We start from the raw sequence: 26,940 nt of genomic DNA, 5'->3' as shown, positions 1-26,940 counted from the left end.
TTGTGAAACAGCTTTGAAGACAAGGTTGGATATCTCTTTTGCATACCTTTTAAACAGCTTGATTATCATAATGAAGTGAAACCTGTACTGAATTTGTGATTGTTTTGCTTTGTTTAGATCTATCATGAAGACACAATGCATTCACCGTGGATGCAAGACTCCCTTCACGTCTTCTGTGCCATCAGTGGAACCTCTGGTGATGGAAGTTACTGCTCGCTCAGACCCACTGCTGACATATAAACATATCAGTCATATCTTACAGAGCCTCCTCAGGAATTCTTGGAACTGTACAAAGGATGTTTAAAACCATACATGATGAGCAAAGATTGAATTGCAAGGGGGTTTGATTTGTTTTGCTTCAGGTTTTTTTTTTCCCCACAAAAAAAGTTGCCATGCTTTCAAACAGGGTGCTTGCTTATTTTGCTGAGCAACATTGAAAGTGCCTGGACATTGCACCACTGTGCTTGTTTTCTACTATTTTTTTTAAGCTAAATGAACAGCAGGATGTGGAAAGGCAATTATCTAAATACATGTTGAATTGCTGAACTATGAATCAAAATAATGACGTACTGTGTAAAGTTGTACAATGGAATATAATAAAATGTAAAACTACTTTGTAAATAGAAGGACTGTAGAGTATATAGAAATTAGCATTTTATCATATTTGCTGCTAAAAGCTTTGTTGGACAGGGGATGTGAAGGAGAAATTGTATTTACTGGTAAGAGACCTTTCTCTTTTAAAAAGTGACTTGGGGTCCACATACCCCTATTGCACTTAGTGAGAGTAAACTTGCCCTAGTCTGGAATAATAAAACCTAAGTCAGAAATTATAATTTTCATACATCCTCAGAGCAGATATTTCTAAAGTAATCTCCATGAAAGTTGAGCTTACTGTAGCTGATTCCAATTTTGGATAAATTTTCACAGCTGCAGGAGAGGATGGATTGTACTCACTGAGAGCAAACCTGAGAGATGTGTCATTTGATAAGAGTTTTCTCCTGCTTGCCACTCATGGTCTCACACAGATAGGAACTCTGAGAACAGCTTAAATTGAATTGGAAATTATAAGGTGCTTTAATAACTTTCGGAAAAATTATAATAATCAGAGAGATGTGGTTTAAAAACTTGCAGCACATCAAAATAACTTATACAAAATTGAGGGATTTGTTAGCACCACAAGTCATGCATGTTCCCTCCTGTTAAGCCGATTTGTTCTCTGTAAGCTCTCTGTTTTTGTCTGATAGGTGGTTGGAGAAAATGTATTTTCCAGAATTCTTTTATTCCTTCTTCCCCTTCCCAAAGCTTTCATACATTCTCTGCCTCTTTGTTAATATCACGCTTTAGATTCAGGAAGAAGAACACAGTTCAGTAATTATTTTATCCAGCAACATTTTTAACATCCGTGTTTTTCAAAATCCTATCAATTGTAAATATGGTTCCAGCAGTTCATATGGGAAGGGTGGGAGTTTTAAGGATATGTAAAAAAATGTCATAATAAAAGGACTTCAGCTGGGTATTTAGCTTGGCTGTAGTGTCTATAAAATGTTAAGCTTCTACGTTTTTGTGACAAAAATGATCTTCAAATAGTAACTGGACCACATTTCAAAATGTTTATTATGCATGATTCTAAATACCTACAATTATTTGTATTCTGAGAAAATAATGTTGTGATCCATGAATTTACCCATTAGCTGTTTCAAGCAAAATACAGATGTGCCTATAACAAACCAGCCACATTTCTGCTTCTATGTGCTTTTGTGCCAGACAGGCTCTAAATTAAGCACAAACTTTAAGTAAGAGGAAGAGAGATTAGTGTGTGTAAATATGGTTAGCACCTTCCTCATTGTTATCTTTCAACAAATAATATGTAAAAGCATGTAGTGAGAGTTTTCCAAATTACTTTACTAAGAGGTGTGAAGTTCATTGTTAGTCAATCCAATACAAGATACCTTTGGAGCTAATTGACCTCTAAATATCAGTAGTAAAATAATATCTTGACTAGAGTCAGCAGATGTATGAGATGCAGACATCCAAAAGCTCTTGCTTGCACTATAGCTCTTTCAGATACTACAGAAAACCTCCTTTTCCTGGATTTGCAGGGAGATCCTTATGCATGTTTTTGGACGTTTTTAATGTTCTGAGATAATATTGTTGGCTGAATTTTCAATTTCTATTCCTTATCTTTACTGGAATTCCAGTGGATATCTTACTTGTATCTTCAGATATCTTTTAATGGTCCAAGATGAAGTTTTGTCTGAACTTCTGAAGCTGTTGATATTGGAGTTGTTCTGCCATTTCACTGTCGTATACTGGGAAGCTGTCACAGTAACTGGGGCCAAAAAAGAAGTGCTTAATATCAGTCCAATTAGGATATATACAGTCACTGCATTTCAGAAGATACACTTATTTGTGGTTTTAATGAATTACATAAATTATATGCCCTAAGGATTAGCTTTCTGTCCTGCTAAATAATTTTTCTGGATTTTCTACAGAAAAATCTCTTTTTTGGATAGATTATAAGAAGACTGATAACAAACTAGCTTGTTTTTCCTTTGTGTATTCAATCCATCTAGAAAGGATGAGGAGTGGCCATTATTACAGCTGGTTTTGGACAATGATGCCAAGAAGATGATCCCATTTTCTCCATCTATCCTTTTCTTACTTAATTGTCCCAGTTTAGGGAAATCTGCCAGATCTTTTCTTATTTATGGCTAAAAGAGCTTAACTCACAGATATATCTGGAGATTGTACTGTATATGTGCCTGTTTTAAGTAGCTGATACTCACATTGGGTACATCATATTTGCTACCTGTTTAAGAAGAATAGAAATGTCTATTATCATTAACATTTTTTATTTTCTTATATTGCCTAAGGGATGGCAGGATTTTTTAGTCTTGAAAAATTAGTGGAACATATTTCAAATGACATCCTGGCACACACTCTTTCTGTACCTCAGTTTGCCTACATTACATATTTTATTTGTGTGCCTCTAATTATTTTTGCTGTAAAACTGCTGTGTAATACATCAAGTCTTCAGAATGGATACCTTGGTAATTTTGCATAAAAGGAAAAGAAATGGGATGCAGTGTCTGTGAGGATTAAGAGGAGTTGGCTATTCAAAGTATCAGGATTGGTTTGGATAATGGGATGTGTCAGAGCCAGATGGTTTACAAATAGGACATACAAAGCAACAAAGGGTCTGCCAGAATTTTATGTACAATAATTTCCTTTTAGAGATTTACCAAGTAGGCAAAGTATGAACATTTTCTCTCTTGGACCTACTGCTTTTTTTTCTCTGCAGAAGGATTAGAAAGTATCAGTTTAAGAAAAATAACCTCAGAACTCCATTTCCTCTCACAAAAAAGTCTGGAATGAAGAGCTTACTTCAGAAAATGATGTATTTTTACGTATTATTTGATGTTCTAATCTTCTTCTGATATCAGGACTTCTCATGAGATAGGCCAGCAAATGAAAAATCATGGATGAGAGAATACCTGTAGTGTGTAATGTTTGGTTTTGTTCCAGAAGACCTTTGAACTCTCACAACGTGGTATTGTGATATCAAATAAGACTTTACATAAACATAATACCTTTGTCTTAAAGTAGGTAAAATATGTTTGTTTTCCCTTTTTAAAGATACCAAATTCCAGGGATTCCCCATTATGATTTGAGTAACTTGGCCCAAAAGAACTGGAGAAGAACCTAAGTGGAAATTATGGGCTCAAAAACTTCATAGAAATGAAATTACATCTTACCCAATTTACCCACTTGAGGAGAGTAGCACATGTTGATCTAATATTCACAGAGATGAGTTCTCTAACTGAAAAGGGGGTTCTTACTCTGTTGAGGAGCACTGTGTACAGCTAATTCTTATACTGCCAGACTGTCGTACTTCAAATAATAGGCTTATGCCAAGCAGTGGCAAACCAGTTGTGATACAGGGATAATATTTCAGCTGGATGTAATTTACTCTGTTCTCATGTAAATCTAACACCTGTGCTCCATAATCATAACAGGAGTGCTTTTATCCTGCATGTTTACCTTTGAGTGTTGTACCAGCCCTGTTTAAATTTCTGTGTGTGAAAGAACAACACCTCCCGTTTGCCTTGGTTCTTAACTGCTGTACTGAACAGAGCTGCTCCAGAGCTTCCTGAGACTAGCCATCCTATGCTGTTCTTTTTACTTCCTTTTTCTTGAATAATGAGTAATTTTGACAGGAACCCAGGGAAAAAAAAGTCACATTGCAGTCAAGTTCAGAGTTTATTCCAGGTCAAAATAAAAGACTAGAAAATCAGGAAAAATAAGTGTTTCAATAATCATGTTTTGCCTAGAGGTTTTTTTGTGTGTGTTTGTTTGTTTGTTTGTTTGTTTTCCTCATTTCACAGAACAGGGTGAGTGATCAGAAGCTAATAGCAGTGCAAGATTCATGGGACTAAACCCTAGTGCACTGAGCTATCACATATGCACCCCCTAAAAAAGGTTACCAAAATAAATCTTCAAATACAGAAGTGCCCCAAATGAAATGGTGAATACTAAACTATTCAGCAATAAATAGAAGATGCTGACTGAAAAATCCTAAAGGAGCATGAGCACCACAACATCCAGCTCAGGGAAATCCCACAAACATGATTCATCGGGAAAACAGAGACGGTCATACACACAAATTTATCAATAGAAACAAGATCTGAATCACAAGTAATTAAATATCCCAGCAGATGACCCTACTTTCCTAAAAAAAATCTGGTAAGTTTGTGGTTGTGTTTTTGCTCTGTTCTGAAGTTACAAATTTCAGACTTTTGCTCTTTGAGGATGTATTTATTATTGCTCTTCTTCAACTGGCTCAACCTACAAGGTGGTTACAATAATGTACATGCCCAGGCAGCTGAACTAGCTCTTACATTATGTAATGTAAGTCAGGTATAATTGTTATTTACCTCAGCAGAGGATAAAGGAAAAACTGCTTTTTTTACTTCTATCTTCTGGGGCTTCTGTATGGAGCTCTTGCAAGCCTTGGCCAAACAGCTGTAAAACCAGGTTTGTGCCCTGTCTCCCTTAGTGAGTAAAGGCCAGATAAGGCCCTTGCCAAATAAGTAGGTAAATCAAATAGATCTTCATACTTAGGGAATAGTGAGTAGAAAAGTTGATGCATGGGCTTGTGATAGAATTTATCAGAGGGGGAGATACAACATTGGCACAAACATGCTGGGTTCCATGCCCACCCAAAAGGGCTCTTCAAAGGAGGTGGGTTTTATTCCACAAAGTTTCTCTTTTCCAGCAGGGCTTGGGCAGCAGTTCAGAGTTTGCAGAGTTAGTGTCTGTTGTGAACGTGAATCACAAAGTTCTAGATGTCCCCAAAGAGCACAGAACAAAGAGCACAACAAAGGTCAGAATGTGAGGAGCCATGTGAGTCAGACTGGGTTTTTTTCAACACAGTTTTGGATTTTTGTGCCTCAGATCCAGCTGCATTTGAGTTCTTTTTTGAACTGACTCCAGTGGTCTTCTGAAGAGCCTGTAATTATTTTGGCTGAGACCTAAAGTATTGACAGAAGCTGCTGCAAAATCGGAAAGGAGGAATCTCAACATTGATGTGGAATAACTTCTGGTCCCAAAAGGGACAATTCCCCATGACTCTGCTGCTAATAATTGCTGCCTCTTGCTGGAATTGGTAATTGTGCAGGCACACCAGGCATTGGCACAATTTCTTAATTTGATTTAGGCAACATGCACCGGAAAAATTGGATTTTTCTTTTCTTGCATCTGCAAACTCACTGCATGTCCCCACCATCACTGGCTTTGTTTGTGTGGATGGAAAAGGCAGGAGCACACAGCCAAGGGCAGGTCAGTAAGATGATTGTAAATCAGTTGATACCAAACCTGAAGCCATACCCCAGGTACTTGTTCAAGAGATCATTGGAAAGGTTCCTCAGGTGTGTCTGTGCGAGTTCCAGTCAGCACAGCGCAGGTGCATTGACTCACAAGAACATAAGTGAGGATGAGATTTGCAACAGAAAGCTGCAGGACAGGACTCAGTGAGATTGAGAAATGGGAAGTCTCTGGTATGTGGCAGGGATCAAAGGCTCTGGCAGCAATTGTGATTGCCGGGAATCGGGACGGGAATGTAACAACGAGCTGAGCTTTCAGGGAGAAGGAAGAGAGAGGGGGAAAAGTGTCTGACAACGCTGAAGGGCAGGCAGCCAAAAGCAGGGAACGATTGCATGTGTGCTTGGCATTGGCTCTCCTGGGAGAAGGAGTGGACAAAACAGAAAGAAGGAAGGAAAGAAAATAGCAAGGAAAATGAAAGCAAGAGAGGATCAGCTTGGATCAGCTCTACTCTGCAAATGTTCTCACTGGCAGGCATAGCCCGTGCTTGCTCTAATTGCACAATCCAATCTCCATCACACAGCTTAAATGTTCCACCACGTTTATCTGTTTATAATTGCAACGTCCTTGGGCACTTTTAAAGAGCAACTAGAAGTCCTCTTATTTCACAGGGGAACAAAAAGGCAGAAAAGCAAAAAAAGCCCAGCATTAACACAGGATATTCCCCACCCTATCATAAAAAGCTCCACTTCCCTTTTTCTAGAATGAGTGTCTAAAAAGCAGATGCACTCTTGCAAAACTCTTTGAAGAGCTGAGTAAATACTGAAACATTCTGTTGGGTTAGGAATAAGTTAGTTTTACTAACAAATTTTGGTTTGCCTTGAAACTCAGCCAAGTTTCCTCCCTGCTGGATCTATACTATTTTTAGAATACCTGTATTTGGGTGGTAACTAGGACCATGCTTGCTAGCTACCATAAAATTCTGGTTCTGAAGGGAAATTTTTGTCCCAAATATTTTATTCTCCTGAAATTAATCAAAATAGCACTTATGTCTTATTCCCAGTTCTGAGAAAATTTTGGAAAACTTGCTGCATCTCACCCATAAAAAAATGTGAGAGCAAAATTCCAAGTGACTATGTTGTATTTGGAAAGGGCTGAAGGAGAGGGAGTTTGGGGAAGTTTGTGGAAGGCAGATCTGAAAAAAAAAAAGAACAATATGCATTTTTAGCACATACGAGAACTGTAGAAATTAGCTGAATTTTCAGGAGGGATTTTGAAAAGCGGCATTGTGCCAGGCTCCGACATCAAGAGAACTGCTCGGGGATGTGCTAACGTAGCTGCTTTCCTGGTAGAGGACATGAACCATACCCGTCTGGGGCACGGTTCAATAGCTGTAGCAGACAAACAAGTGCGAACCCAGTCGTAAAATGAAAACGACTTTGACTTGCAGAACGAGACCTTCGTGAGCCTGCGGCCGCGCTGCAGCGCCCTGTCGGAAGCACGGGGGGCACGGGGCAGCGGAGCGGGTGTGATCCCTCAGGGGCTGTGCGGACACCGCCCGCGCCCCGCGGCGTCCCTGCGCTTCCGCAACTGCAGCGCGGCCAAGCCCGGGCTCGGGGAGGCACCGGCGGCTCCAGCGGAGGGGAACTCAGTGATCTCACAGTCTCTTCCAATCGAATCGATTCCGTGAATCTCTGTGCTGGCCATGCGGGAGGCAGCGGAGGGTAGCGCATGGGGCACAGAGGGGTGACAGCAGAGGGAGGGCAGTGCGGGCCGGGGGATGCCCCTGTCGCTGCACAGCCCTGAGCCCGGGGCGGTGCTGCCCAGGTGGCGGGGCCGGGCCGCCCCTCCCGCCCGGCTCGGATTACCTGGGCGGGCCGGCCCGGCCCGTCCCGTCCCGTCACGCCGCCCTTCCCGGCTGGTCCGGCCCCCTGACGGGAAGTGGGAGCGAGGGGCCGCGCTGGGGCGGCCGAGCCATGGCTGTGCCCGCGGCAGCTCCGCTGCCCTGCCCGCTCCTCCTCGCTGTGTGCTGGGTGGTGGCCGCGGCGGCGGCGGCAGGTAGGAGCGGGCAGGGCGGCGGGGCGCGGGCGGCGGGGCCCGGGAGCGGCTGCGGGCTGCGCTCCGGGGCGCGGTGCCGGCGCTGGAGCGGCCGCGCCGGGCTCCTCTCCTCGTGCGTGGGGCGGGCGGCTCGGCCGTGGCTCCGCGCACACGCGGGCATGGATGTAAGGGAAATCCTTTCATTTTGTGGTAGAAATAGCCCGAAGCTCGTCAGCCGTGTGCGAGGCAGCTCCGGCTGCGCGCCCTGCGCTGTCGCTTACCGGGAACGGGGATGCTGAAAATCTGCTCTCCCCTTTCATTAAGGCAGGGTCGGTAGAAATGTTTTAAGCTCCATCTTCGTTTCCCAGGACAGTTTCTGCCTTAAAACCCCGAGCAGAGCCCCCTGCCCTGCTCCCGGTGCCCGCGTCCTGCGGCGGTGCGGGAGCGGCTCCGCCGGTGCGGGCACGCAGAGCCCCCCTCGCCCCGCGCCTCCGCTCTTCCTTCGGGATTCCCGAGTTTGGAAGTACGAGTGTTTAGTTTTGGGAGACATGCGTGCGCGTCTGTGAGGGCTTCATAAGGACGCGGGCTTGAAGGTTTATTATCTGCTCACGTTATCCAAAACCCCAGCTATAGACATTAACGAAATGTTATTTTTCAACTGTCTGCAGTTCGGTTTATCACTGTGAAATCAACTTTATCGCTATGAAATCAACTTTCAGAAAACGCAGGAGAACAAAATAAAAATGTGATGAGTTTTATACTACTTTACAACACTCTCACGTGATACTTGAAGCAAAGGATTTGCTGATGTTTCCTCGTTAGGGCTTTTAGAAATAACATGTTTTCTATGCCTCACGTAATCTCTGCTGGCTATTGCTGTTCTTCTTTTCTTAGAAGCACCGCTGTGGTTTTGCATTTTAAGAGTGAAATAACGGCTTGCCCACATTTTGTAGTTGGTCATTGAGTTGTTCTGCAAAATTGCTACAGAAATTTTAATAACGAGAACATGAGATGGTGAGCATGAGCATATTTTACACAGATAAAAGTATGAGATTGGCTTAATCTATGAATAAAAGATGAATTAAAAACATTAAAACACGAGCTTCAGAACTCTGTAGATTATTCAAAAACCTTCTATATTTAAACTTTTATGCTAATATGATTTACTGATTAATTTATAAGCTGGGAATATTAACACCTCTTTGTGTGGATAGTAATCCAGAAACCTTAAGTGCAATGGCTTCTAATCAAATCTTTTAGAAGAAAGTGTTTGGAACTTACGAGTAGAAATCAGGGATGACATTTTTTAATGGTTTGTGACTATTGTAGATAAAAGTTCAGTCATGACAAGATGGAATGCTTGGAGCTGTGTAATCTTGTTGAAAATGTTTTGTTTTGTTTTTTTTAATATGATCAGAAAGACGCAGTATTTTCAAACTTAATGTCCCAAGGCTGTTCCTAAAGCCTGTCCTATGTTTTTGTTAGTGGAAGAGGTAATAGGCAAAGATGTTCTTGCTACGTTCAGTTTTCTCACTGGAGTATTTTTGCAAGAATAAAAATTTCTCTTTTCTGCTCAAACAAAAATCACAAAAATTTTAAGTATTCAAACAAAATAAGCGTATTCAAACTAAATCAGTGCATCTTTGTAATTATTCTCATTATCTGTGCAAGCACATGGATTATAATGGTGCCTGATCTTTACCATTGCCTGTTCCTGTACTATGCAAAGGTCTGAGAGAGCTCCAGAAGTTTGATGAATTCCTTTCAAGATTTAGCTGCTCTGGCTTTTAGGAAATGTAAAATAATGGTGTCATGGATGCTTTGGGCAGAACTGTTGCTCAAGGAAGCTCTTTTCCTTCTGTATCTTCCCTCTTCCTTGTGCTAGCAGAAGGAAACGGGGCTGCGCTGTGACCTGGATGGGAAAACTGATCTTGATGGAATTATTCTGCCCTTTTCCTATGAGCTCACTTGAATATTGAGATGGGTTGAGCTTGGCTCCCTGGGACAGGAGGACCTGCAGCACGAGCTGATATCTGTTTGAAGTGTTTGTGAAACTATTGAGTAACGAGGGTACACTCTGCCCACAGACTTACACGTGGTGGTGGCTCAGTGATGATACCTGGGGGTACCCTGACAAACAGAAATTGGGCTTGTGGTTCAACATCTTCTCATAGTACATATTAGAGTAGCCCTTTAAAAAAAACAAAGTTCACTCTTATTTTTTTATGGAATTCCCAGTTGGTAATGTTTTCTAGAATTGATGTCTGACGCGTACTTTACTTTTTCCTGGAAGTTTGCCATTTCTTGTCGTATTTCCCTTCTTTGTTTTCTAATATGATCTTCAGGGTTTGTGATGGGTCTCGAGTAGGCATTGACTCAGTGCACACGATAAGGAAGGGTCAAAGCACAGATGGATTTATCGCTGTGACCATCTCTGAGTCATGGCCCTGCTCTGCTTCTCGTTGGCTTTTGGGGAGGTAAAAAATGTATCCCTGAAGTGTGGCAGCAGTAAATTACTACTTGTCCCACACTGGTTTTGCTCACTGTGCCAGAACACAGCATTATATTTTTAATAGGTAATTGAAAAAACGATGTGGTTTCCTTGTAGTTTTTTAACATTCTTGCATTTGCAATCTTTGCTTTGCTTGCAATCTTTGCTTAAATTTTGCTTCTAAGATACAGCTGTTACTAGCAAGATGTAATCACTTGTCTTTTTAAGGATTTCTCTTTAAAACGATGCTGATGGATAACTTTTGGGGAGAACACAGTATTAATTGCTCCACAAAATGTATATGCTGTTTTTACTAAAGTTTCAGCGTGTGATTCATCTTCCTGCAATGCGCAAAAGCTCAAGTACCACAACCGCTGCCTTGTTGCAGGCTGCAATTTCTTAAAAATTACTTTTCAGGTAATTTGTGCATACTTAAAATATTTATGGGTTGAGGTAACAAGAATAATAGAAACGCTTTAGTGGGCAGTACCTTATCTGATAGAAAACGTGAGTTGACAAAGCCGACAAGTTATTTGTGTTCTTTTCTGTCAGAGAGTTAAAAATCTGCCAGTATTACTAATGGTAAAGTGTGGATTGTTACACTGGTAACTCCTTTCTTCCAGGAGCAAAAGTTCTTCCATCTCCATCCAACTTGAACTATTCACTGACCCATATCTGTACTCTGACCTGGACATGGAACCCCCCAGAGAACATCAGCAGTAGCTGCAACCTGGAGTATTCCAGTGACATCGTCATTAATGGGGTTCCTGAGGACAGAAGAGTAAGTGCATCACCTTTTGAGCTCTGTGTTCCAGTATATGTCTTATTGTTATGAAACTCCCTGTGGGAGACCATATACACGTATATAGCATTTCATTCTTATCATGGGATCAAAACCTCAAAAATGAATCATACCAGCATATGGGATCTTCAGATCATAAAAATCTGTCTGTTGCTCTCTGATAACTGAGTGCTGGTGGTAACACAAAAGTACTGTAATTATAGTGGGAGAAGTCTCCTTTCAGTCTTTGCTTATGCAGTTTTCTAGATACAGGGCAGTCTACATACTGGAGAGTTAAATGGGAATTTGCAAAGGCTTTTCTCCTTTGCTTTGGACTCAGTTTAAAGAGACATGCAGATTTAGTTGTAGTTTGACAGTATTGCATCTTTTGGAGATAATGCCAAGAATTAACATTCCCCATTTACCCTCTCCCTGCAATTACAATTATTTGTGGGAGGGTTGTGTTTTGAAGACAATATGGTGCCTGTTTGTTGCCTGGAATTGAAGACATATAACTCATTTGTTTTGGGCTTTCTTTTTCTGTGTTAGATGGTTTGCCCAGATGTGCTCCTTGCTGTGGATTAGCTGCTGTTTGACAGGGCATTGCTGTGCTGTCCATTGCTATGGGCTGTAGGACAAGTATTTTTACAATTTATTGCCAGTAAGAGGATAAATCCGTTATTCCAAACTCTGGGAATTTGAAGCCTTTGGTAGATGCCAGCTGTGGGGGAGAGAGTGCTGCTATTTCAGATATGGTTACAATTGATATGATGCCTCTTGAAGCAGTCCATTGTTGTTGAGCCCTGTTAACAGACTTACAGCCTGATGCTTACATTGCCCTTTTCATGCTAACCACTGTATTTTTTCCCGCAGCTCCAGGATATCCTGGACATGAGTAGGGATGTGGTTTGGCCAGTTTGGATGGAGCATTGAACAACCTGTTCTAGCGGAATGCTGGAACTCACAGCGAGGGGGTTGGAACTGGATGATCTTTGAGCTCCCTTCCAGCCCAAAGCATTTTATAATTCTGTGACTCTGGTTTTGCAAACAGCTGAGCCGATTTAATGTCACTGCTAAAAGGGTGATGTTTCATTTTGACACTAATGATCTCTAAAAATCTTCGTTGGAGCTTTAGATAAGCCAGTTGAACCCATTAACACAGCAGAAACCTATTTACCTATTTTGATTGATTTATTAACAAACCAACAAGTAGAAAGTCTCCATGGTTAAAGAGCTAAGTTTCTGGAAGAGTCTAATAGATATTAAGGTCATCGGCAATGAATAAACTGAGGGTCAGCAGTTTCACAGGACAGGATGAAACAGATTGTACATCTTGCTGAATCTTTTTGCTCACAGAATCTGTTGGAGGTTAGGATTTTTTCTTTATTTTTTTTTTTTTAAGGAAATTTTCTCCCACTTGTTGTTAGAGATGATAACGACTGGTGCTTAAGAGAGACAAAAGAAGTGGCCACGGTGGGGTGAAGGGGTGCAGCCGGCTGCAGCCCCTTAGCTGGGGGGTTTTCTTTTGGGAAGGGCAGAGATACTTTGGCATTTTGGCTCAGGGGTGAGGGGCTGGGCTCAGCTCTGAGCTCTCTCTCATTCCTGGGGTCTCAGGCTGCACTGTGGGAAGAATTCCTCACCACTGGGGAGTCCCATCTCCCACTGTTTTCTCCTACCACGAATGAGGCTCATAAGGGTGGCCATTGAACTGGGGCCTTATTAACACCCAGTCTGGGACCCTCATCATCTGCTCGGAGGCCTCAGGGAAAACCCAGGACCCCGAGCCCCTTCCCCCTCGAGGGAGCCTCTCCTGGTCGTGTTCAGGAGCCGGGCTGCCGCTGCCCAGCCCCGCCATTCCTGTGCCACCGCCCCGGGTGTTTCACTGCACTGTAACCCCACACCCTGCCTGACAGGACACCCCGCGGCTCCTGCTACGGCTGAAGAGTTTCTGATTAATTTCATTTATTACTGTGGGATTGTACTCGCCTCTGCCATTCCAGCTTGCTGCTTCTGAGGTTCCTGCTGCAGCTCCTTTTGCTATCCAGAGGGGCACTGACACCGGCTGCCCCTGGGGTTTGCAGGGGAAGCCGCTTTGCTCTCTCTCCCGCCGTCCCACCCGCCATTAGTGCGTGAGGGAGACGCGGCCGAGCTCGGCCACAGCGCCCCCTGCCCGGCCGGGAGCCAGCAGCGCCCCTGCTGGCCGTGCCCGGAACTGCGGCGAGGGAGGCTGGGCTGGGTTTGTGCTCTGCTGTTTGCGGTGTTACACACACGGACATTCCAGTCGAGAACTGGTGATCCTTTCCTCGTGTCTTTGCCTGAAAGGGTTGTTATCTTATTGCAGGGGTTCCATACTGTTGTCTCCTTATCGCAAAAGTTTCATATCTTCTTGATGTTTCTCGAGGACATCTCCTCAGAGCACTGACTCTTTCTTCATCACAAAGCAGCCAACTGACTCCAGTTCCCTTTTCACCCAGCCACCCCACTCTTTTATAGCATCTTCTTCTCATTGCTTATAGCTGTGGCCTGTCAAGTCAGGCCTGTTCCTAATCTTTGATAATTGGCCCAGCTGCAACTCCTTAGGGGTAAGATTACTTTTTACACTATCTTTATTTTCTTATATTCTATCCCCCTACATGAAAACCCTGTTATTTTGGAGTTATAATAATTTTGTGGGAAGGGGGCCCACATTTTCTATTCCACCTTCCTTGCCAGACACCTGTCTTTTAAACCCAGACAAACCTAATCTGTCCATTTGTTTGATTTCTTTACCCTCTCATTAGCACCAATACTTATTATTTTTATATATGAGTGATTACAGCAATCTTTGGCCATAACAAAATTGTTTGTTTCGTACCCAGTTTCCAGTTAACTAAAAGGCATCCTCCTAGGCCAACAGAAGATGCTCAAGAAAGTGTGTGATAAAAGGGTGAGCCTTTTTCTCATGCAAACATAGTCGAAATGGTAAGATCATGAGATACTTGGGCTTGATGTGGTGTCACTGCTTTTAATAGCCATTTATGGGTTTGTTTTGGTAGGTTTTTCTTCTGCTCCTTAAATCATCCAAACTCATCTCACTGCTTTTTGGTTGTGTCTTCAAATGTGCTTCATTCTGTTGGTCGTGCCCTCATGTGTGCACACACAGAAAGGTGAAGGTCAGATCTGTAAGTGCCTGTTTATACCACTGTAGTATAAACATGCTTATTTTGTAGTATCCATGAAGACTTTTTCTAGGATCATTTCCCCCTTATTGTACTTACTTCTTGATCTCTGTGTAGCTTTTGCTTATGTCTGTAGGTCACAGGGGTAGGAGTAGCTCTTCTTTGTGAGTTCTGACTGCGCCTGAGAAAGAAAAAAGCAAAGCCAAGAGATGCTCAGGCTTCCCACCTAGCCAGACAGTGGTTTCCTTTGGCTTTGAGCTGTAGTCTTTCTGAAGGGCTGTAATGTATCCTGACACTGGCAGGAATTCCCATGTGTCTGAGATGGTATGACAGATGTTTTGGTTTTCTTCCCCCCATGTAAACCCAGGAATGGAGTAAGAGCCGATTCCGTGTGACGGACGCGCACTTGAGTGAGGAAATGCGCCTCAGAGTGAGAAGTGAGTGCAAGAATGACAACACCAGTGAGCCCAGCCCCTGGGTGGAGACCTCCCTCCTGCCAAAAGGTAATGCCAGCAGTGGCCAGACCCCTCTTGGCCTGAGAAGACATGGCTTTTTCTCTTCTCTTTCAACAAGAAATCATAAAATGCATCATAGAGAAATACCTGACACAAGGGCTGGTTTTATTGATAGAGCTTAAACAGAATGATTATACCACCTTTAAATGCAACTGGGGTCTTCTGATCCTAAAGTCTTCTGGGCAAGCTTGTAAAATAGAAGCGCTCTTCCAAAACAGCAGTGTAGTTCCTGTTACTTGTCTTCTGCCTCCTTTGAGCCCTTCTTTCTGAAGGGCTGTAATATATCTTTACACTGGCAGGAATTCCCTGGTGTCTGAGATGGTATGACAAATGTTTTGGTTTTCTTCCCCCCATCTAAACCCAGGAATGGTGTATGAGCTGCTTTGGTTTAGGTGGTTGTGGCACAGGAGATGGCTCTGACTCCATTAAGCCTACTGCCTTCATGACTAACATCTGTCAGTTTATTTTGCATGATTTTTCTTTATAAACAGAAACCCATAAAATACAATTGTCTATGTAGGAGGGAGGAATGTAGTAAATTTAATAACTTGTTGAATAAATTACTTAAATAATTGTAATAGGGTTCTGTCTTTTTCAAGAAATGAGTGAGGTCTGCAAAGCATAGCAAAATGAATAGAGAAAAAGTATTTTTTGTTTCTTGGCATGCAGAAGTATGGGGTCCACAGCAAAACTGTTTGGAAACAGACTTTGAGGAGTAAGCTATTTTGCTGAGTTCTTGAAGTTAGGATGTACAGCAAGAAAATGAGCCTCTTGCCTAAAATTCTGTCTTAACCCAGGAGCATGACTTGATGTGGATGAAAACCACATGTAATTGGGAGAATCAGAGACCTTATCGAGCTTGTGTGGGTGTCTGCCAGAAGGGTTCTGGAAAATCAGGGAAGGAGATCATTAGGACAGCATGTACTAAACAGGCTGGGGATTTTAAAAGTGTGTGTGCAGATGAAATATTTTTATATATTTCTTGGAATAGGAAAACCTGTTTCATTTCCCTATACTCTTAGTTGCTGCTTCAGGGAGAATGCAAGCTCTGACTTTCAATGTAGACCTGCATTTAATATGCATTTAGTTTTTAGTTCGTGGAGATGTTGCTGCTTGTTACAAGGAAAAGGTGTCCAATACAATGTAATATGGTAATAGAGTGTAAAGAACTCATACAGAAATGCAAGATTGAATATGAAAGACTTTATTCCATAATTGCTCTGCCTGGGTGATCCATTGACCTATTCACAATTGCTAAGTACTCATTTGTATTGATGTGACTTGAGTTTCCAAATGTTAGATTTTAATGTCTAAAGGTATATGGGTCTCAATTAAAAAGTCAGCTTACCTGGTGTTACTCTTGTCAATATTTAAGACTCAGAGGTATTTCCATATTATAAATATCAAGCAACTAATACTATATCTGGAGAAGCTAAAAATAGTCAGCCTTTCATTATGGTTGACATTGATGGCTGTAAAAACATTTAGCTTTGTTATAGTTTTCCCTGCAATTACCAGCTGCTTTGACTTATTTTTAAATACCGGTAGATTAATAGAAATAAATATTTTCCTGACTCAATACCTTGACCTTAGCATCTGGTAACTCTAAGTTGCAATTCAGCCACGGTGAACCCTGGGATGTGCTGTTGTGATTGGCTTGCCTCTCAAAGTTATTCTGCTGAGCTTTCAGCCATTGCAAGCTCTAAACAGCTGGAATTCATCATTTGTTGTGCTGAACAGGCAGTGTAGAGTGAGAGGTAACCAACACATTTCTGTCTTCCAGTTTCAGTTATGAAATGTTTTACTTCTGGAATCAGCAGAGACAACTTGGACAAAATAAATCTTAGAGAACATTTCCAACTTGCCTTGCAGGTATTCCAGGTACTGCTGCTGTTGACTTGGGCTGTGTCTGGCACAATCTGGAGTACATGGCTTGTACCTGGCATCGTGGGGAGAACGCAAGCAGTGACACCAACTACACTTTGTTTTACTGGTTCGTGGCAGATTTGTCTACCCAGCTCTAAAGTGCTCTAGGACTAATCTTTAGTTTTACATGACACATTCCACTTGTCTGCTTCCTGTTGCTTTTAAAGTTCCCAGGGCATTGTGTCCAAGTTACTGCTCAGTCCCATCCAACAGAAAACTTCACCACTGAAGGGGTCAGGAGCTGCTATGGCCAAGACTTTTTGGGAAGTTGATATAACTGTTTTGTGTCTGCTACTGTAGCCCAGATTAACACAGCTGCTGTTGCTTTCTATATTTTTCTATTTTGGCACTTGATTCAAAGAGGGAATAATTAAGAACTAAGCTAGACCAATGTATTAGTTGCTTTCTTTGCAGTCCAAGAAAACAGGATGTTTAAGTGAGGATCACTCACAATGTATGTGTCAGCTCATAAAGCACTGGGAAATGGCATGAAAGCATTAATAACTCTTAGCAGTACTTCTGTTTGCATCTTCAATGTTGTAAATAACTGATTCACCTTTAAAGCTATGAAGAACATCTTTTTATCATCATCCTCCCCGCTGGCCGGCAGACAGCCATAAATGGTGTCTTGTTCCCAGGGAACAGACTTGTGTGAGCCAGCTCTTGGCATTGATAGCTGTACATGCTGATCTATGCATACTTCTGCACCTTGATGGGACTTGTGAAATCCCAGATTGCATTAGCTTCTGTAGAAATAGTGGAGTTTCCTTTTCGAAAGCCCCATGTTGTAGTTTTAAATCAGCTTTCTGTCTTATTTGAGCTAACTACATGAACTTTTTGCTCGTCTTCTCCAGTGGCAGTCTCACAGGCCAGCTGTTCAGTTCAGGGCATTTGGGCAGCAAACAGCACAAATCTTGCTGCCTACATTAAATGTGGGGGGACTATTTGTTCCCTGTCTAAACTGCTGCTCAAACTTATTCTTTGTTATAAGATCAGGACTAATGCAGGGTTGATGATCTGAATTTCTGGGTAGAGCAATACTTATTGGAATAATGCTAATGGATTTGAGCTATAAATTTTCAACCTGCCCTTAAATTTAATGGAAGATGTAACTGCAGGGATTTCAAAGTGGCTTAATTCATGCTTCTTTGAAAGAATAATAATTTTTAGATTTTTAAAGCCAAAAACTAAGAAAACACTTCAATTTTAGACTGAAAGATAGATTTTCCACAATGCCAGTGAGGTGGGGTTTTTGGTTCTGTTTTTCCTGGGAGGAAAGGCTACTGGTGTATTTTCGTTGAGACTCGGGCCACAAAGAGAAGCAAGGAAGAAGTTTGTCTTCCTAACTTCTCTATTATTGGAAGGGAATACTGACATTTTGAAAATCAAATCAGGTAAATAGGTAAAACTCAGCTGTCTCAAGAGCTGTGCTACTTGAGGCAGAGCTAAAGGTTGATCAGCTCATTCTATCACAGATGAAATTCTGCTGACAAGAAATGGTCCAAATTAGTATGTTTTCTAAATATTCTTTACTCCTTGGAATTGTTCTCCCATGTGGAAAATGTGAACCAAAGCTGACAGCAGTTGTTCTTTTTGATATAAAGCAAGCCTGCCTCTCTTTCTGCTCCTTGGCACTCCTCACAAAAACAAGACTCTTTCTGAAGCTTGAGATAAATTAGAGGCTGCTTACTTTGCTTAGCTTTACTTTTTTATATGCTATAGCATAGCTTTAATGCAATATCAGTCTTTAGAATTTGTAACACACGTTTATAAGCAAGCCTTCCCCTTGCTGTCCTTCTCTTCTGAAGTTTACAAGAATAATTTATTCCTCTAGGTTTGATGGCTTGGAAAACTCTAGGAGCTGTAGCAACTCTTCTGTAGACCAAGGAATCTTTGAATGCATTTTCAATCTTACCTTCCCAAAAGACAGGAGAACTTATCCTGATATAAGTATTTTGATTAGAGGTGATTCTGAAGAAGTCAGGCCTGTATGTGCAAGTAAAAATCCTACCACCCTCGGTAAGTTAACCATCACATCATAACAATATAATTAAAATAAGAAATTTCTAGTACATTGTTGTGTTTGAGAAACTTCACCTCATAAAGTATGGATGAGACAATGAGACTTGATGCTCCCTTTTACTGACCTTTGATTTGAAATTATATAGACAAGAGTTTGTTTTCTGTGGGATGGGTATCTGGGAAGAAGGATGACAGGTAATTTTCTATTAACTTCTGCTCTTATTCTTTAGTTGGATTTACTCATTTTTTGACTTACTGGTGCTAACTTCTTCCTCTTTCTTTCTTAATCTGGTGTAAGTGTAGCATTCTGCAGTACAGGACTGAACCATATTTGTAAGCAGTGAAATAGACTTTTGAACTAATTATTCCATTTTGCATTTCAGTAAAACCTGCCACACCAAGACAATTGACATTGTCAAAGACTAATGATAGAATTGATGTAAAGTGGAGTGAATCAGAAACTTTTCCAAAAAGTTGTTTGCAGTATGAAGTTAAGTTTAGCAATGGTGATTTGGACACTGGTCAGATCATTGCAGTAAGTTTTCATTGCTGTTCTTTTTTTTTCTGTGAATCTTTTGAAATATTTGCAGTTGATAATGAGCAGTTGCATGTGACTGGGTTGGGTGCCAGAGCTGGAAGTGCTATGTGAATGTAGGATTTTTCTCTTATACTGTAGGTTTATGTTAGTAAAAGCTGTACATCAAAATTCATTAAAGTCTTATGAATCCTTCCCATCATTTTTAGTGTAATTTGTTAGTGTGTGAGAACAGTCTGATAAAGGGGGATTTACTAAACTCTCAGGAAATGGTGCCTGTCTGCTTCTCAGTCATATGGGCTTTGGTGTTCTGGTGTTGGGTTTTCCTGCTGTTGGTCTCTGTGGTCGTGTGGCAGCTTTGGATTTAAATGCTGTGACCTGATTGCCCTAAAGAATAATCAGCTGTTGGTGCAGACAAGATCAGAGAATCTCTCAGATTCTCTGAGAGAAAAGCAAAGGGATAAAGACTGAGGATGGAGGGGAAGAAAGAGGGGTGCACCCTCAGATACACTGATTTTAGTGTGTACATAAAAAGCATTGAGTTCAGTGTCTGGATGGACTTGTGCTGTATGTCCATAGCCAAACTGAATGTTCTGTTTGATCAGAATGGTAAAAACAGCATGATAAATTTCAAAGTGAGTGTCAGTCTTCTCCTGTGGAGCATGTTTAGTTGTTTATTCTACCCCAAACTCAAATGCTAGCAACATTCCCCAGGAAGCTGGTATTTTGGATAAAAAACAAGTGCAGTTAGATCCTATCTAGTGTGTGCTCTTTGTAGAGGCATCACAGAACACTTTGGTATGGTTGGTCATGCTGCCCTGACAAGAAGGGAAGGTAAATCACAGATGTTTCTCAGAAAAAGGAAAAAAAAAATTAAAAAGGCACTGTTCCAAACACTAAGTCTTAGTTTAATCTTGATGCCAAATGCTACATGATAGATGTAGCAGTGAATGAGATGAAATCTTAGCTTTGGAATGTGCATTAAGGCCTTCTGTGCTTGTTAAATTCCACTATGTCCTATTTTTAATGAGGTTTCATAGTCATAAAAAGGTCTTCCATCAAAACATTCAAAATCCATTAGCTTCACAATGTAAATAGTCATGGAAGTGGCTGAGAATACCTTGGTAATTGAACAAAGCAAATTGCCTTCTCTTTTTTGCCTTAGTCTGAGAGTTCTGTGTCAATTGCTGGCATTGATGCTCACAGCAAGTACAGCTTCAGAGTGAGAGCAAAGCCAAAGCGGGAGTGCTACAACAGCCACCTCCAAAGTGACTGGAGCGAGGAAAGGAGCATCGGTGAGAGACTTGGCCCTGCACCGTACTTTACTCTTCATCTCCAAGGCATTTAATACCTTTCTGTCTGCTAAATAAATGCGAGTCAAGGATCATCTCCTTATGTACTTACTTAATTTTGAGTGAAAAAAGGACAGAAGAGCTCTAGTCCTTCAGCAGCACCACCAGTCCCTGCCTGTGCTGCTGTTGATGGTGGAGCCATTTGTGGAGCTATGCAAAGTCCAGTGTAGCCAATTTTTCAGCCCTGAGTCTTGCTCATTTGCACTTCCCTGCCAAACACATCAACATTATAATCCCAGCTTTGGAAAACAAGACTGTCCTTGCCTACAAAAGTGCTAGTGAACTTGAAAAAGCACTGAGTCTATGAACAAATTGGAGAATTAACTATTTTGTTGTCATTATTTCTAAAAAGCCTGTCAAAATATCCCTAAGTTTCAGCAATTTCTGTTTTCCAGGTGAGAAGAGGGACTCTACAATCTATTTAGTTCTAATAATTACCATTCCATTAATAGTTGCAGTATCTACAATAATTCTACTGATTTATCTAAAAAGGTAAATATTGATCTCCCTACATTTGCTGCTGTCTTTGTCAAGACGAAAGTTATTTAGAATCTGCCTGTGTCAATGTTCCCTTTCTGTTTTGGGGAGTAAAAATAAGAAATGGGTAGAGTTGCACAGAGAATGAACCACAAAGTTGACTCCACAAATTTTCTTGACTGTACCCAAACATGATTTTGACATTTTTAAATGATTCTGTGGGTTTTAAATTATTTTTAATTAATATATATTTCATCTAAATATTTTCTTTTTAACTTTATGAAGGCTGAAGATATTAATTCTTCCACCAATTCCGGACCCAAGAGAAATTCTCAAGCGCATGTTTGGAGAGCAGAACGAGGATTCCCAGGTTAGTTAGAAGCTGTTGGGTCAACAAATCTATTGAACTGGTATCTCTAGGCTTGCAGTTTTGTTTCTCCTATGCCTGTCTTTTAACTAACTGTGTATAAGCAAGTATTTAATATGAAGATTAAGTATTTTACAATACTAGGAGTTGTTCAGAAACAATTACCCAAAACTTAGATTTCCTTCCCCACCCCCACAACTGTGTATACTTTTCTAGTTAGATTAATAGAATTACATTATTCTGTTACTCCAGACTACTATAGTCCCTTAAATTTGTTTCAGGTTGGGTTTTTTTGGGTGGCATTTTTCTCATTGTCAGGCTTCTTTTGCTGTGTGGGTTTTGGTTTGAGGATTTTTGGTTTTGTTTTTGCAACTCCATTAAATTATTTTTACTGAGCATTCATGTCTTTCTGCTACTTAATCATATTTATGATGCTGAATTAAGCTATTTGTGTTTGACTTCCAGAAACTAACATTTTTAGCACTCTCACATTTATCACAGTCTGTTAGCTAGGAAGTAAATCAGCAAAAGAACAAAAGCAGCTATAGTTTCAGTCACTGGTTGATGAAAGGCTTGCAGTGGTGCATTATTATTTCGGGGAAAATAAACGTAATACCATTAAGGAAACTGATTTCTAAATAAATGTCTCTCAGTAGCCCTTTATACAAGTCCAAAGAGAAGCACACTGACAAGCCCTTGTTCAAACCTTGACATGAATGTTGTTCTCCCAGATGGGACTCTCGGCCACGAGGGCTGTAACTGTGGTAGCAGTTACACTTTGTTGTGCTTTCACAAGTGTTTTGTTACTGCCCCAAGTAACTTTTTCTGTGTGAAAACTCTACAAAGAGTGTACATGCTCAGTTCTCCATCCTCCTGCCTGAGCTTCACCCGTTGGCTGTAGTTGGAAGCACCAACCTTCAGTTCCTCATTTCCAGAGGACATCTCTTCTGTCAGCCAGGCCTAAGCCATGGCTCTGAAAAGCACATTTTGTTGCCCAGCCGCCTTGGCTTTCACCATAATACAGGGTATATGTTGTGGAACAGGGGTATGTCTTATGGGGTGAAAAAGCAACACTTGCCATGAGGAAATACTGTTAAAAATATTGTTCCTCTCTTTCAGAGCTCTGCAAAGGATGACCCCATGAATGCTTTTGACAGGTTAATTATAGAAGAAGAAATTCATTCTTTAATTTTAACAGAAACTTCAGAGAGCACTAATCCTGAAAAAGAAAACAGGTAGACTCTGCTTTATCAAAGAAAAAGGAGGAAGCTGATTCCTGCTCCTGTACCTCAGGTGACTGTAGATGTGAAGAGGCCTGTGAGGCACTGGGCAGCTCTTCCTTCTGCATCACTAACAGTGGCTGTTCCTCCAACTCTGCCAGAAACACCCATCTGAGCTCAGGATGAGCCTGCGTGAAATCCCCTGGGAATGCACTGTGGGTTCCCTGCTCTGGCTTCAGCCAGCTCTGCCCTGCAATTGTTACTGCCACTCGCACTTGTGTTTGTGCCTCACACCACACTGTCAGGGTTGTTTGTTTTTGGTTTTTTTGTTCTGGAGCAAGCACTGTGACTTCTCTGAAGTATTTGGCTCTGTTTGCAGTGGGTGGGATGGATCATTCGTGCTACCACGTGGGGTGGCAGAGCATGGACTGTTTGTGGATAACCCTTTGTGTGCCTGGGCTGGGCACTCTCTGGAGGGCACTTATGGACTGAGCTTCTTGTGCTTCTGCCCATCAGCTGGGGCTTGGTCAAATCCCACCAAAGAGGGTATTTTTTTAATTTGAAAATATGTATGAAAAGCCTCTGCTTTCCAGCTGGTGTTCAGAATATTCATAAAAAAGGCTTAGTTTTGTTAGCCTGTCAATTGTCTGTCCTCAGATGGCTTGCCTTCATGGACTTCTTGGGTTAATTATACTTTGTGTAAAAAGAGAAATATAATTTTTTTTACTTGTTCTGTGCAGTAGCAGATAACTGTATTGAGTCTCACCAGACTGTGATTCTACTTTGGCCATATTGGCCTGAAGACATCTGATTTTTAGCAGCTAAGTTGTCCTGAGCCTGTTCAGCAAAAACATCAGGATGGAGCATGAGTCTAAGGAGAGGTGGTCAAAAGGATTAGCAAATATTAAACCACTGAAACCCAACTAATGCAAAGGCTTCAAGACCCATCCTTACTGCCAAACTAATGGATCTGGGGAAGAGGGGGTGACAACCTTGACCTGTTTTCTAAGAAATAAGTTTTATTCTTTTTATAGTGATGAGACTCTGATTTGAGCTTCCCCTCTAGGACTTAGTAATGTAAAAGAAGGTGCTGATTTGACTTTTTAAAAAATATTTCTTCTATATTTTACAGGTGTAAAATATTTCTTCTGTATTTTGACAGTTGTTTTATGTTGTTGTTTTGTTCATTCTTTGATGGTTTTGTTTTGAGGGTTCTTTACCCAGCAAAGCTCAGCAGGTGTTTTGTGGACAACTGTGACATTTTTCTGTCTGCATTCTCAGCATTAGTTTCTGCCCTGTGCTGCAGGGGTGGTTACAGTGGTACCTTGATTGTGCTGGAGGAAGAAGATAATGGAATGGAGAGAAAAGGATCCATGGAAGCCCTTCATGGTTAGTGCTCAGGGATTTCTTGCTCCTTCCAGATAAGTGTAGACATGTGAGTTGTGGATGTGGGCAGGCTTAGCAGACGGGGAAGAGATCTCCTGATAGGCTTTCTAGGAGCAGACCATAGCTACTAACCTTTCAAAGTTCATCCTTGTCTTCAAACTCCATTCAGTCAAAAAAATGAAACTAAATGCTATATTTTTAGAACATATTGTTCTGCAAGAAGTAGAATGAGTACCACAGGCTTTTTAGCTACAAATGTGCATCTTTTATGCACTTATGTATTCCCTCCTTATTAATACATCCAGTTCTCTCCCCATTGTTCACTGAGCCTCTCAAATACAGTTTTTTCCATGTCTCTTATCCTCCTTTTGTTAGTGGTAGAAAGGAGAGGAGAAATGTAGCAGAACTAGCAGACCCCCGAGTAACACAAGCCTTTTACCTCCAATCAGGCTAAAAAAGCCCCAACATTATAAAAATTATTAAATGAGACAAAATAAAAATAAAGCCTCAGGGATTTCAGTGAGAAAAAACTCAGGTTTTACAAAGTCAGCTAGTAGCACTCTCTGAAATTCCAGAGATTAAGGAATAGCATGAGGAGAAGAGTAATTACATTCCTTGCTGAATTCATTCCCTCTGCAACACTGATGTTCTTATAATGATAAATATTCCTTCAATCTACCTCATCTGGAATGTTGCTCAACATAGACCACTAGGCAGAAATGTATAGTTTCAAGATAAGTAAACATAACTGTAATATAAAGTTTTGTAGCTTTCAGCATAACAATCTAGGAAAATCAGTACTTACCCCTAAATTCTTTTGACTTTTATGGTGGTGTCTATAACAAAACCAAAACTTACTAGCTTTTAAAAAAAAACCCAAACCAACAAAAAACCCCAAACAAATTTGTAAAGCCATAGAATGAAAAAAAAAAATGATGGAAGGTGTTAGGCCAAAAGGAAGATTTAAATGCTAATGATGGTTTAAGTCACTATATAGAAAGGTTTTGAATAACACTAGTTGACACTTCCTCATGGATTCATTTATTGAGCCTGTGTTTCAGCATGTAAAGCAAGTATCTGAATATACTTTCACCTTTAACATGTTTTTTTTTTAAGGTAAGAGGTTTTTTAGCTTGAAATTATCCAGATTTTGCTATGATTTTTTTTCTTCATTGCAGTTACTTGATCTGTAAATTTGTTCAGAGTGAATAAATGTGATTGAATGCTTTTCAGTGTAATGGCATGGCATTTTGTTCTTAGGTTGAGGAGATTAAACTGAGGCCAAAGAGGTGAATTTTTAATGAGGAACCATGTCTGAAGCATGCAGAACTCAGAGAAGAAAAGCTGAGTTGCTTTGCCCTCTTCCCTTTTAAGAGTGAATTGTTTTAAGAGTCCATTGTGGATGGATTGCATGGTCATGGTTTTGGCCGGGATAGTGGAACAGAGGTGGAGCTGAGCCCAAGGTTTGGGCTCTCACCCTCTCTACTCAAGGCCATTCTACTTTCTGACATTGGCACATTATTTCAATGCCATAGAGACTTAATAAACCATCAAACTGGAATTTGACTGAAATTGCTGCAGCTTTCCCCAATGTATCTTCAGTATTTTACATCTTTGTTAGCTGCTGAGTTTATTGAAAATGCCAGGTTGCTAAATTGCTGGAAGCCATCAACTTGTCACTTAGACCCAAATATATTCAAGTGCCAAATAAACACATTAGTAATGACTTCTTGGAAAGACTGAGAGAGAATTCTTAGTTCCCTTTAGTGAGCTGATCATTCAAAATTAAGATATAAACCATGACATCAAACCCAAGACTCGTGTTTCTCTTTCACAATGCTACAGCTTTGGCGGTAATAATGACTAACAATGATTTTAATCACTCCCTGTAAGTGACCTTTTCCTATTTTAATATATTCTGTTAAATAATCTCAGCTTTCTGTATTTGGCATCATTGAGAAATTGAACAATGCTTTTTTTTTTTTTTTTGGTTAAGGGGTGACATGACATAGTTGAAAAAGTTCAGAGGAAAACACTTCAGTGTAAGTCACAGTGTTTCAGTGCTTACTGGGTAGAACTGTTCACAGGTTGGGTATTTCCATTCACTGGAAAGTATTCAATAAACTTATTTCTGAGCTGGGACTTCAAATACTCAGAATTTCCTTTTTATTTTTTTTTCATTATTAAAAAAAAGAACAGAATGAATTTTCTGTTTTGGAGGGTTTTCCACTCACTCAAGCAAGAACAGGATGTAGGTGAGTAGGGGGTGGAAGTCCAGATATGGTCAGGATGTTGTAGAAACCTCTCTCCCTCCTTCTCACCCAAGAGCTGTGGTTGGGCAGCAGCTGAGAGCTACAGGAACAGGCAAGGTGGGACTGCGAGGAGCAGTTCTGCTGGGTTACTGAAGGTTCATCAAGATAATCCCCAAATACTTCTGTTTTAAACAATATTTGCAAAATATGTTTTAGGGGAGCATCACCAGCTGTAGAAATGTAGCTTCTAGATAATACTGAGAATCCAAATGCAAAACCAGATTAAAATCTCTCTATTTGGATGAACTTTCTGCAAGCTGTTGAACCAAGGTGATAGCAGGAGGCTCAGATCACATGATGTAACAAAATCCACACTGTTACCACAGCAAAGCAATGTGGGTTTGGGTGGGTGGCACAGGGAAGAGAAACTTTCTCTCGGGTCCGGAAACTCTGTCTCAGGTTTCTAACATGTAAGGGCCTGAGGGCTTGTTGATGACTTATGGGGGTTTTTTGGGGTTGGTTTTTTCAATCTGTTTTTCCAATATGCTGGTTAGGTAAATGAAATCCTTTCTCTTTGTTTGTAAACCTTGTGGTGTTTATC

At 40.9% G+C, this 26,940-nt stretch overlaps 2 protein-coding genes across 3 annotated transcripts in view; both read left to right on the top strand.

Annotated features, from left to right (window-relative positions):
• DOCK11 (dedicator of cytokinesis 11) overlaps window positions 1-4,093 on the top strand; it is a 79,255-nt gene extending 75,162 nt beyond the window's left edge. For both annotated transcript variants that reach the window (XM_058814179.1, XM_058814178.1), the window contains one exon: window positions 118-4,093. In XM_058814179.1, the coding sequence (XP_058670162.1) occupies window positions 118-240 (123 nt within the window). In that variant the 3' untranslated portion in view covers window positions 241-4,093. The remainder of the gene's footprint in view (window positions 1-117) is intronic.
• A 3,672-nt stretch (window positions 4,094-7,765) lies between these two features.
• Window positions 7,766-26,197, top strand: IL13RA1 (interleukin 13 receptor subunit alpha 1). The gene is made up of 10 exons (XM_058814061.1): window positions 7,766-7,878; window positions 10,972-11,129; window positions 14,655-14,790; window positions 16,675-16,795; window positions 18,563-18,747; window positions 19,134-19,285; window positions 20,451-20,580; window positions 21,033-21,129; window positions 21,400-21,484; window positions 22,601-26,197. Exons 1-10 carry the CDS (start codon window positions 7,797-7,799, stop codon window positions 22,718-22,720), a joined length of 1,266 nt encoding a protein of 421 aa, XP_058670044.1. The 5' UTR covers window positions 7,766-7,796; the 3' UTR covers window positions 22,721-26,197.
• The last annotated feature ends 743 nt before the right edge of the window (window positions 26,198-26,940 follow it).

Source organism: Ammospiza caudacuta, chromosome 14, assembly GCF_027887145.1.
Source record: "Ammospiza caudacuta isolate bAmmCau1 chromosome 14, bAmmCau1.pri, whole genome shotgun sequence".
In the NCBI taxonomy this organism is placed as follows: domain Eukaryota; kingdom Metazoa; phylum Chordata; class Aves; order Passeriformes; family Passerellidae; genus Ammospiza; species Ammospiza caudacuta.
This window is presented reverse-complemented; position numbering and strand designations above follow the sequence as displayed.